Source organism: Diospyros lotus, chromosome 12 (assembly GCF_014633365.1).
Source record: "Diospyros lotus cultivar Yz01 chromosome 12, ASM1463336v1, whole genome shotgun sequence".
In the NCBI taxonomy this organism is placed as follows: Eukaryota; Viridiplantae; Streptophyta; class Magnoliopsida; order Ericales; family Ebenaceae; genus Diospyros; species Diospyros lotus.
Window position 1 is genome coordinate 35,474,519 of NC_068349.1, and position 13,325 is coordinate 35,487,843.

Genomic DNA, 13,325 nt, shown 5'->3' on the forward strand with positions numbered 1-13,325 from the left:
TTCATTTCCTACGCCTCGAAGGCATGAGTGCATGAAGGGTAAAATGGGAAATACAACAACAGCCCCTGTTGGGCGGGGGAAGCATATTTGTTACCATCCTTCTACTAATGCGCCAATTTTGGTATATTTGAATTAATATGGCATATATTATAATATATTAATATACGAGTTAAGTGTTACTTTTAAATGTCAAAGTTAAATGTACAACTAACATTTTCGTTTTACTCAAGGTCGAGATTTGTATAAATAATTTTTGTGTTTTTAAAAATATTATTAACTTTTTTTGTTGTTAAAAATCATATCAACTCGATAATTTTATCCTATATTTAAACTATTGCTTTCTCTTTTCTCTACTATCCCTTTCTCTCTCCTTGCTACTATTCTCAATCATATTGGTCAGACCCTTCATCGTCGACCTCTTCTCTCATCACACCTTTCATTACTTGCCTACCACCTCTTTCCACTGCCATAGATTGGGTTTTGAATAGAACCCCAAGTTCAAGATTCAAATGAGATTGAGAGAGAAATGGAAAGTTGCTTTCATCTTCATGACTGTTGTTGACATCCATGGTCATCACCGTCGTCCATGTTGAAAGACTTTCTTTTTCTCTCCCTTTATCTAAGACTCAAAATAATGAAGGTTGTATTATCTCAATCAAATCACATCTAGGGTATGTGCAAGGAGTAAGCTTATTGAACATTGAGAGAGTTGAAAACCTTTCCCATTACCTTGTTTATTCTAATCATGTTATCATTCTAATCTTGACTATCAGTTGACTCTAGCCACTTTTCAAACGATCCTCTAGTTGTCTAGACTTTGGGGACTATGATACCTGTTGTTGCCACTCTAGTAACTTATCCATTTGAATTTTCTCAAAAATTCCTTAACTTCTTACCAAGTCTCTTGTCGTCACATTCTCAACACATTCTCTTATAGTCCCTCAGGTCAATCCTATACTTCATCGTAGGTTTGTGCCATAACCTCAATCATTTAGTCCTTTATCGAGCCAAACACTACAATTTTACTCTAATACACCTAGTCCTTTAACATCTTGGTTCGTGGTGAATTTTATTATTCGCAATCTTGTTTTACCATTTCATAATTCACAAGTCTCATATTTTCGTATAATCAACAAGACATATCGACCAATGCCTCATTTTCATATATCTCCAGTCACATGATACCATATAGCTTTATTTTTCTTGTTACAAGGTTTTTTAAACGTCGCATGACCTATTAACCTCACCCTCTTAGTGAGTACTTGTACCTGTTCTTAGTACACTTCCCTAAGCTTAGTTCCACCATGTACTGAGGGTAAACTTCTTATATCGATAATGGTCTAAACTTTTTTTTACCTTTATAGGCTTTGTGTTACCTTGCACTATCTATGCATCTCATTAACTTCCAATGAGTATTTTCTTAAGGCAATTTTCATTAATATGTGACCCAACTTTGTAGGTTTTACTCTCTTAGCTACCAACCTATCTTTAAAATCACATCCTATACAAATACATAGCTTAACTATGTTTTATCATCACCTAACACAATTTTATGCATATATATCATTGTACTCGCAATCATATAAGGCATTTCAATAAATCTTCTAAACATCACAATGCCAAACACCGTACATGCACCTTTGGTTATCATAAAAAAATAATTTGGGTCCCATGTGGTTGTACAGGGTGTAACCTATCGTCATATATCTATTCTTACATACAGACTCTTCGTGTCTTATTGTTACCTCTTGAGGTATCACTCACCATTACTAGATCATTTCGGCTTTCGTAGCAAGTTAGTAGTCCTACCAAGTTACTCCAATCCTTGGAACCTAAACCCTAACCCAGAAACAACTCTACAAGGCTATTATAGATATTCAGTATCTGACTGTATCTTTAACAATACATTTTATTAATCCGATTTATGGGTTTCCTACCCCTATCGAGAGTCACCCCAAAAGTCATTTGTCGTTTGGTCTTTAGCATTAGATCTATCATTATGAGTATTACACATGCCATGTTGTCCTTGAACTAGTTTTTCATTCCTTCTCCATGAGCAACGATGGTTACATTACCATCACTTTTATAATTCATGTTTCGACCATCTTTTTTCACCCTTCAACATCCCAAGTCATTCGAGATCATTTGATCATTGATTAATCTTCAAATTTTTCCTTGAACCAATCATTATGCATGTCCTTGACTTATAAAGCAACCTCGAATTCCCTATCGTTCGAGTTCCTTTATTTCAAATTATACAAATTGTCTCTTATTTACATTCTCATTCTCACTCTTTAATAAGTAAATTTCAAATTATAAAGAGTGACTTTTAATCGAGTTGTTTTAGTAAATCCTTTAACCCATTTTGATTAAGTAAATTCACCCTGTGTAGATTAGGGAGCTTTACCTTTAATACATTTGAAAATGTAACAATTTATTCTAAAATTATGATTAAGGTAATAATAAGATATTTAACACATCTAAACATATTTAGATCGAATCTGAATCCTATTACAATTTTATACTTTATTGAGTCCTCTTTAGCTCACTCTTAGGCATAAGAGACTTTGGGTATTGTCTTTAATTCTGTTGCTACTCAATTTCTCATCCAAATCAAAATTTTAAAATACTCTAACAACTATCAAAATTTATGAAAGTTTCAAAATTATTAGAACACTCATAAAAAGATCTTGTGTAAAAATATCAACTTTAAACTACATCATTTGATCCTTTGAAAAATTATATAAAGCTAATTATTACAATTTTGCTTCTACTGTGATACACTTTCGTCTTTCAAATTTTTGACTAATTAAATCTCTACATTTTTATGTGATATATATATAGTTGGAAAGCTCGCTCAATGGGATATAACATATCCAAAACTCATTTTATTGTATTAGGTAGGGGTGTGCGCGGTATGATTTGACCGGTCTGAACCATTTTCAGCATGCCCAACCGCTGGTGCGATTTTCCAACCAAACCAGATCGTGGTCTAGTTTGGGTGTAGCCAAACCGCACCGCACTGCATTTGCTATTTGATTTGATATAATTTACCGCGGTTTCAAAATCTAGTACAAGTGAGCCTTAAGACCACTAAAAATACTACTTAAAAATGGTAAATAAAGACACAAATATTGATAAATAAAAAGAATCAAAGGTAAATAAATAGGAGTAGAAAATAAAGACAAAACAGTGTAATTTAACATTTAATATTTCAACATTGAAAGTAAAAAATAACTTGTTTAACAATGAATTGTGCAATTAACCTTTTTAGAAAATAAACAAATTATCAAATTAACATGTTTAGTGATAAATTATGAATTATGCAATCAAATTAACCTGTTTGGGTGACTTTTATAATAATATTCTTTTTATAATTATTTTTTATATTTTCTTGGGCGGTTCGATTTAAAATTGAACCGCCAACTGTACAAACCATGAACTGCGCGGTTTGTACAACGTTCAAATATATATTGCTATATTCAATACTAATTTAATTTTACATTTACTCACTGAATTAAATAAATCCTCAATTGTCACTATTTTGTAATGTGCATTATTATTCAAATTAACTTTAATCAAATTTGCCTTGAACCCAGTTTTTACAATCTTTACTTAAAAAAGAAAAATTATTCTCAAAATCAATTATCACCAAATTTACTTTCCCAAACTACTCAAATATCAAAATTTTGAATAATCATTTTAATATTTTGAAATTTTTGAATAATTATCAATCGGATCCATTTAAAGATTTTTTTTCCTTGAAAATTAAATCGAGAAAAATTTCACAAAATTTGATAATTATACTAACACCCAAATTTTCAAATAAATTGTCAGATTATTCATTTTATGAGTTCTCTCCCAAAAATTGAAACTCTAAAATCCTAAAAGATTTTGACAATCTCACTAGTATTAAATTTTTTAATTTATTCATTAATTAGACTTATTTCGATGATTTTTTTTTCATAATTTAACAATTCAAAATTCTATAAAATTTGGGATGTTACACTTGCACCTCATTTTAGTGTGATAAAACTTGTCAGTAAAATTTACATAAGCAATATTTGAACTTATGATCTCTAACATAAAGTTAATTTAAAAAATAAAATTATCCCTAGAGCATAGGTCAAGTGATTAGATTACTATAAACTAGGATTCACATCAGTATGTCGTGGAGTTCGATTCTTTGCTTTGTGTAAGACAAAGTTTCTACCTATTATTTATCTTCTGTGCTAAAATCGAGAGCACGAGCGACAAGAGATCGCGCTAGGTCGGTAATCCCAAATTAATTTAAAATCAAATTTTCCACTACATCCAAATTTATTTATTTTTTTCTTAAGCTTTGCCTACAAAAATTAAAAAATCAAATTCCAACTATTAAACATATATATTTTTTCATTCACACATGCATAACACCAACTAATGTTATGTTAAATGCAATTTTTTTTTTCTTAACCCTTCCTTCCCCATCTCTTTCTTTCTCATCACTATTACACCATTGTGTTAACTCTTTCTTTATCCTTTCTCTCCTCTATCTCTCTCTATCTTTATCACAATCTCAAATCCATGTTTTTTGGTGGCATGGCTTAGTGCATGTAAATTTTTGCTTTCTATCTCTCTATTTTCAACATTTTCTCGAGAAATTAAAGTGAAAATGGAGTAGTTTGATTTAATCAATTCTAAAGTCTTTTTCCTTAAAATTTTAAATTCGAGCTGGGTAATATAAAATCTAGATTGCTTGTTTCTTGAAATTATATATAAAGGAAAGCAGAAATTTGGTTTAACCAAACTTACTGAATTGAACAAACTGAACTTATCGGTTCAGTTCGATTCTTTTCATGCAATGGCTCGGTTCAGTTATATTTCTTAAGAAGTTTAGGTAGTGTTCTTTTTGTGTTTGAGTTTTGAATTCATTTTCAGTTTTGTGTTTTGAGTGTCTGTTTTGAAATTTTTAAAAACGCTTTCTTTTTGTCATTCTGAAAAATTGTTTCTTAAAATGAAAAACTGGAAAACACGTTTACTTTAAGATTTTGAAAAAATGTATTTTATAATATTTTGTTAAATAACTTTGATTTAAAATAAATTATAAATATTTATTAATAAATTATAAATTTAATTCAAAGCCATTAAACTATAATTCAAGAGATAATTGATAATTTAATTTTAGAAATGAAAGAAAGTAATTATAAATTACAAAATAACATAACATTATCAAGGTATAATCCAAAAATTTAAAAATATTTTTAAAAAAATTAATACAAAAGAATTATATTACATATTTAATTTAATATTTAAATAAAATAAAACAAAAAAATCAAATCGCATAGAGAGGAGCCATAACAAGTAGGAAGAAATGAAGAGAGGAGGAAGGAGACCGGGGGGGAGGGATCAACGACGGTGGGCGGTGGCGGGCGCAGTGCTAGGGTTTTGGTCAACGGCGGTAGGCAGTGGCAGGCCAGAAGAGAAGAGAGGAGGAATGAGATGGGGGGCGATCAACGGTGGTGGGCGGTGGCGTCAGTCGCAATCCGAGGGTTTGTGATGGGGGCGGTCGACAACGGTGGTCGTTGTGGTGGTGGCGGAAGCGATTGGCGGCGGTGATGGTGTGGTGGAAGCTTAGAGAGGAGAAAGGAGATGGTGGGCCAGAAGCTCAGCTCAGCGATGGCGGTCGACGGCCAGAAGAAAAGAGAAGCAAAAATGGAAAAGAGATGAGAGAGAGAGGAGAGGTCTGGGTCTCTACAGCGGGTGGGTGGGGGGGTTGATTGCGTTTTCCGTGTTTTGATATTTTCAGTGTGTTTTCACTGAAAACACGCAAAACGACTTTGTTGTTTTGGATTTCCTTTACAATTTTTTTTCTTGTTTTCAAAAACATATTTTAAAAATAGAAAAGAGAACGCGTTTTCAGTGTTTTGAAAAATTGAAAACTCAAAACATGTTGAAAACAGCAAAGAGAACATGCCCTTAGTTTTTTATTTTCGTTTCGATTTTCTTTGTCAAAATAACAGAACCAATCGACGTATAAAATGATGTTATTTTTTTAAATCTTTTATTGAGTTGGTGCTTGAACTTTATAATCAGTTTTCAATTTTTTTTTTTTTTTTGTGTCAACCAGTTGGTTCGATTTCTTTGATCTATCAGAAGGTTCAATTTTTGTTTCAAGTAATGTTAAGTTATTTGGTCTAATTAGTCAATTCGGTTCGATTGTCTCTTGATTCGATTAATTCAGTTAGCTAATTTCATTTAGTTCAGTAATCGAATCGACCGTTTACATACCCCTAATTATATGTTGATTTAAGATTATTTGGGAGGTTACATATATTAAAACATTAGCCTCTTAACTAAAATGGGTTTCTAATAAATAAAGAATTAGTGGTCAAATATTCCCAAATTCCATAGTGGGGTTGCTTGGGCGCATTTAACCCTCTTTTTTATTCAACAAATCTGTAGTGGACAATTTATTTTTTGGTACATATATATTCATGTCTATATGCATGCTTCCAAATAACCTAGCAGGAAAGAGATAAATGGGGGCAGAAATTTGCTACAAGAGATAGGGGTTGCCATCACTGAAAAACAAAAACAAAAGGAAGAGTAGATTAGTTAGCAGGGACAGATTTAGGGGAGGACTGAACTGGCCTTCAGCTCGTGCCAATTTTCCCGGACATCAATATATATTTATATATACACCTCAACTAGTCACCCACCCAGGCCTCTGCCCACCCCACCTAGCCCACTGTTCACCTGCTCTTTAAATTAATTAGCAAAGGTAATTGAAGACCATAGAACAACAGCCACTATATTGCCACTGAGAATTGAAACACCACTTGTTCTAGATTTAGCTTGAGTTTGTTTTTGGTTTTTTCAACAAATGTGATGATTTGCTACTTTTAATTGAAGAATCAATGAATTTACTAAACTATCTTGAAGGACGATGAAGATAGTTTCATGGTTGTAATATTCTTCCATTTGCCTCCAAACCCTATCTGGATGGAGCATTGAGGAACCTGATCGACCCCATATGTGATGGGGTTCAACCTTGCTAGGGATTCAACCTCATTGATTCTGCAAATGAGAGAGATCAGAGAGAGAGAGAGAGAGAGAGAGAGAGATGAGAGAAGGGAAAGAGAGAAAGAGCATAGAGAACAGTTCATTAGCGAGGATTGATGATCTAACTATCATTAGACCATTAGTATTGAGTAGTAGAAAAAAGAAAAAATGATATAAAAGGATGGTTGAGGAGAAAAAATGATGTAAGGGGATTGGTGTTATGAGAGAGGATGTAGTCTAAATACAAGGACAAAATGGTCCGTTCAAATGATGACTGAGAAAAGAAATGAGAAATTAATATAGAAAACAACATAATTGTTATATTATTCACGTCAAACAACATAACAATTGCCCAACGCAAGCAATTTGAGAGAAGGTCGTGGGCCCCATGTAGTGGTGGTGCCCACACACCACCCTCTGATAGTCCGTGTTGGAAACATTTAGCAACATATCAACCTTCTAGAAAATACAAACCATGTTATGGAGAGTTCTACTCTTTCAAAGAGAGAAATGACGAACAAAAATTTTTCTTGGAAGTATTTTTTTTTTGTGCTTAAAGTTGAAATCGGCAAAAAAACAAAAAAGCTACCTAGATAAGGGATGCATTGAGCAACTAGTCGGGATGCATTGAGCAACAAGTCAAGTGACTAGTTCGAACGAAGAGACATAATAGAGAAGAACAACCACACCCCATCTACAAAAACAAAAACAAAACAAACACCCAATCTAGGAGAAGGCCTCAAATAGAACTCTTAATTAAGCCTAACTCTTATTAGAAATCTAAGTGTAAACGTGTAATTTTAATTAACTCTTGAATTGATATGAAAAAGATTCATCTATTTTTTCTTTTATAAAAAAACAACCAGAATGTTAGGGAGTGGTTTATATGCATATATTAGCAAAATTTTTGGATATTAATTAAGGGTTCGATTTTATATCTGTGCAAACGATCGAGACAAATAATTAGTTGAATTTCCCATTTATCTTAAATTGCTTTACATTTAAACTATGTACCATTTCTTTACACTAGAAACAATGATATAGTACATATATATATAATTCATTGATCATCTCATAACCAGATAATTTGCAACAAACTTAATGCATGCTTAATCGACAAATAAGATTAGTGATAAGATTAGTGTTTGTTCACTGTCGATTCTTTTCTTGTTATAAGGGTTTCTCAATCTCACTTTGGTCTTTTTTATTTCTCATTTTTTCCCTATTTTTTTTCTTAGCTACCCATTAATTAGTACTTGTGAAACAAAACAGTTACATCATAATGCACAATTATCAAATCGTATAACGTTTGTCAATTGTCGTTATTATTCATCTATCACTATCATGATTTATAATTTTGTAAGAAGATCTAACCCAACACTTTGAGACACATTATTGTCCTTCTATTTCCTCCAGCACTTAGTATATCTCTGCTCCTCTAGTGGTCGAGAACAAATACAAGAAATAAGTCAAACACTAACTAACCACATAATGTTCCAAAAGTTTATAGCCCATTTACATTTTTTTATTTTACAGTAACTCATATATAGTTAATCCCCTATCCTTTATTCACACACACACACACACACACACACACTCACACTCACATATATATATATATATTGGATATATGTAAAAGAAATATATATATGTATATATGTGTGATACAGATGCAAGCACATAGCCTATAAATGGATTTTGCAGAAATATTTAAATGACAGATTGCAAAAGTAGTGAATCACAAGACCCAGATGGGAAGAAGAGATTCAAACATGATCATCACAAGCTCAGTGGGAGTTTTTTAAGGAATTCATCAGGCGTTGAACTTCGCAAAGATCCATGTTTATCAAATGTCCTACAATCAATAAGAGAAGCCAAGCAAACAATGCAAACCTTTGAAGAGTCCCCATGAAAGATAGGAAAAAAAAGAACCCTAGCGATAGGAAGATGGAGAAAGATTTAACATATAGAAACCCCAACAGCTTCACTTCTTAATCAGTAAGGGAACACCCCCACGTTGGCTGGAGGAAGAAACCCATCTTTGATGAGAACATCTTCTCCTTCCTACACATTCAAAGACAACAATTTTAAAGATGTGAGAGAGAGAGAGAGAGAGAGAGAGAGAGAGAGAGAGGGAGGGAGGGAGAGGCAGAGAGAGGTTTGACAGTACTTGCTGGCGCACGTTAGATTTCTTCACAGGTTGGTCAGGCGAAAGTCCGAAGTGAATGTGTGGGAAGTGAGCCCACTGGAAAGAAAGCATCAAATGGACATGAGAATCAAAGAAAATTGAAATAAAATATTAAATATGATGAGCTGCTGTGAAATGAACTAAAAAGAATGGGAAAAAAAGCCGAACCCTAGTTTTTCCTTGGCGAAGGAAAATAAAGGAAACCTTAGCTAGCTAGTTAATGCAAAAGGAAACCCTAGATGAGATGATATATATATATATATAGCTAGAAGGCTATGGGATTATGTTCTTTTAGGTCTTACATTCTTTGCAGCTGTACTGAAAGCCTCCCTGTGACTTATATCGGGATTTCCAGCTTTGATTCGTTGGATCTCGTCCCTAGAATTTCATATACAAGTGTCAATATCATTCTCACACATATAAAAACAACTCTACACCTGTAAAAGAATTCTATATATATCTGTGTGTGTGTGTGAAATCTTTTATGGATGGAGATATTGCTGCTGAAATTGGGGCTTGAATTGGGCAGCTCGTTTTGGTTTTCACAATCATCTGCCCCCAATTTCTGACAGTAACATTATTATTCATTTATTATAATATAAAAAAATTGCTCTAATATTAATTTTTTTAAAAATATTTTGTCATTCATATAAATCAATTATATGAGTTCTTGAAGTAATTAAGAACAGCATCATCTTGTTAAGGGTCCATTTGGATACAGTCAATTAATCGTTTCATTTATCATTTTGAATCTGAAATTTGAAATTTGTTGTATATAATGGATTTTTAAATCTAAAAAATAGAGGAAATTGAAATCCCCACAAGAGAGCGTTATTTGAAATAAAGAATTTAAGATACAATTATTTTAAATTATAATTTCAAAAAAATGTAATGTATGACATTGTATGCTATTATATATATACATATATTGTATGAAAAGTATAAAATATATACTAAAACCATAAGCATTGTATTTTATTCCCTGCACCATTTCCATTATTGTCATGATGAACAGTAGGAATGTTATTAACAAAAGATCATGAGCTAAATCCCTCATTTTATCATTTAAGAACTAACCCTAGTTTGAAAAGACACACACACAGGTGCATGCAATGACAAAAGGTCAGTATTATTACTTACTTGATGAATCGGTTGTAAGCGGAGGGGACTCTCTGTCTTTTCTCCGGAGCTGAATATGGACAGACATACACAGACAAACAGACAGACAAGTTAAAATCACCTCGCTGACTTTTCTACTGATTATTGGATTTCCTTCTGTCTCTCTCTCTCTCTCTCTCTCTCTCTCCATCATCATTTCATCATTACCCAGCTGTGTATTCTTATCTATCTATCTTTTCTCTATGTTGCATATACACTTTCTTAATTTCCGGGGGAGAAATCTCCATGTTCGGTTCAGAAAATAAGCTTTCATATCTTAAATGAACTTGAAAGCTTCTTCTTTTGTCTTACTTTTTCTGGGTGCTTTTTCCCTTTATTTTCCTTAATTTTTTCACTTCCCCAAGTAGTCAAGTGTTGAGAAACAAATGAAAAAACAAATTAATTAAATATGAACATAAATCAGGAATTGTTTCTAGGGTTTTCGATGATTGTCGGAATGCAACCCGGATAAAGTTGCAGATCTGAAAGTCGCTTTCTTGAGGTACAGAACATATATAACGAAAATATGAGGAAGAGGAAACTAAAGAAAGCTTGAGAGAAAGTTGAAGAGGGAACGGGACACTCTTCAAACAGGAAATAAAGTTGAGGCACTGTTAGAAAGTAAACTAAATCTAAGTTCTTTGAACAAACTCTCGTAATTGGTTAAGAAACCACTGTGTTCAGAAAAGGCTAGCTAGAGTTGAAGGTATAGCTCCTAGTGAAACAATTTCTTACTGTTGAAGATGAAGATTAATGAAATTAGCCCAAAAGATCACAGCACTGAAGCGAAAACAACAACGAAATCAAAAGATCAATGTGAATAATCTCACGTCGATTAGCAGGTGGGAGCTTAGGAATCTCATCGATTCCACGAACCGGCACCGACTCATTTGCATTATTAGGCTGATTGATCAACAAGTTAGTCGACGAGCTTCGAAACTCTTCCTGGGAACATGCACCAGATCACCATAGCCAACAACAAACGGAACATAACCCAGAAAACACAGTCAGATTAAACACAAATCATGACATGAAACTAGCCTTCCTATAAGTTCTACAAGTTGTGAAAACCCTAATCTAATTTTCAAGATTTACCAGAAGATTCTGAGGAGAAAAGAGAGAATGGCCAAGATGGAGGTGATGATTGGGCGTGGGAAACAGAAGGCCTGGGGTGTTCACTGACAAGAGATTGGTGCAGTGGCCGCATCGAACCGTCACCGTCTTGAACAAGCTAGAGCAAGGAACACTTACCTGCATAAAACCCAGTGTTCATATTCAAGATTCCTTTTCATCCTCGTCTTTTTTGTATTCGTTTGTCTACTATATAAAGGTGTAGTCTTTGTACATTGAAGAAATCAACGAAATACGAATCAATTTGTCATAGAAACATCCATTCAAGGACGGAAAAGAGGGAAGGGGAGAAAGCGATATATACCGCGAGGACGGTGTCGCAGAAGTTGCAGTGAACGTAACAGAGCTGCTCGGAGGTGGGAGGAGGAGGCGGGTGGTGGTGGTCCGGCGGGAGGACAGATGAGGAGGAAGAGGAAGAGGACATGTTTTGGTTTTGATGATTCCTTTCTTCCTTCCTTCCTTCCTCTTTGATTTGACTGATGGACAGATGATCTGAACTGGGGGGATTTTGTTGAATGATGGACAGATTAACCACCTCGGATCTGATCTTCGCAAGGGCAGAATTTTTATCGAGAGAGAGAGAGAGAGAGAGAGAGAGAGTAGAGTTATCAACAATATACAATCAAAGAAAGGAGAGTATAGGAGAAGACCTAGCTATGAGTAACTAGCTAGCTAGCTAGGTTGCAAGAAATTAAAAGTGCCATTTTTAACTAGAAAAACCACTCTTTATAGCGTAACGGATAAAGTCATTATACCCTTTAAACTTAATTAGTAAATGTCAAGTGACCTTGCACCACTTAAAATGGTAGCATTTAGAGACTTATGGGACTTAAACTCATATCTCATGCATGCTCACAAGTGCTTTTGACCTATATATTGATGGGCTACTAGACCCCAATATTGGTCTTTCAAAATTGGTAATATCACACTCAAAATTATTGGGTAATTATAAAAAGAAAGCAACTATGTTTTAAAATGTTTTTTTTTTTCTTTAACTAATGCCCACGTGTGACCTTTTCACTAGCATCTAGGGGTGTGGTACATTAGTGGAGAGGTGATGCATGGGCTTTACAGGCCACGTCATTTAGTTAATTCATATTTTTTAAAATCACGTCGTTTAAATGAATTGAAAAATTTAAAAGTTTGGTACATAATATTGAAAACAAGATAAAAATTAGATTTTTTGTATAATTAACCCTAATTATTCTATAGAATTATATTATAGTTAACTGGTTTTTGTTTTATTTGCATAAAGAAATTATACACAGCTAAAATTAATGTATAGAATTCTATATAGAATGATATGATTTATTAAAGATTATACATTCATTAATAACTAAAATACTTATCAAAGTAACTCTGAATTACAAAAAAATTACTCATACATTATTCTAAATTAACATTTTTTTTTTGTAAAGAGAAAAAGGGAGAATCTATCAAAATACAAACTTGCAAAGAAAAATCCTGTCAAAGTGAATTTTATATATTTTGTGTATATAATATGATGCTTTTATATGAATTTTGGACAAAGTTATGTATAATATAATTTTTTTTCTTCTTGTAGTATATGTTATATATATATATATAGATCATTAATTCATGTGTGGCAAAACTCATATTTTTGTTCTTGTATTTTCACTTTTTTTTTATGTGGTCATTCGAATTTTTGTTGTTTCCATTACACCTATATACCTGCATTTTTGAGTTAATTCAACCCTTGTAGTTTGACCTTTAATTTTTTCATGTGACAACCTGAACTTTTCGTTGTTTTGATTACACTCCTATACTTACATTTTCTAGTCAA

General features: G+C 33.1%; 1 protein-coding gene across 2 annotated transcripts; it reads right to left on the reverse strand.

Annotated features, from left to right (window-relative positions):
* Positions 1-8,798: 8,798 nt before the first annotated feature.
* LOC127786793 (axial regulator YABBY 1-like) lies at positions 8,799-12,223 on the reverse strand. 2 transcript variants are annotated; one of them, XM_052314454.1, is made up of 7 exons: positions 11,826-12,223; positions 11,486-11,641; positions 11,221-11,335; positions 10,373-10,421; positions 9,535-9,610; positions 9,227-9,289; positions 8,799-9,108 (listed from the first exon to the last, which is right to left on the reverse strand). In XM_052314454.1, the coding sequence occupies exons 1-7, from the start codon at positions 11,943-11,945 to the stop codon at positions 9,040-9,042; spliced, it is 648 nt and encodes a 215-aa protein (XP_052170414.1). In that variant the 5' UTR covers positions 11,946-12,223; the 3' UTR covers positions 8,799-9,039. The 2 variants fall into 2 exon arrangements, with proteins under 2 accessions (XP_052170414.1, XP_052170413.1); XM_052314453.1 differs by having other exon boundaries at positions 9,215-9,289; positions 11,826-12,217.
* Positions 12,224-13,325: the final 1,102 nt, after the last annotated feature.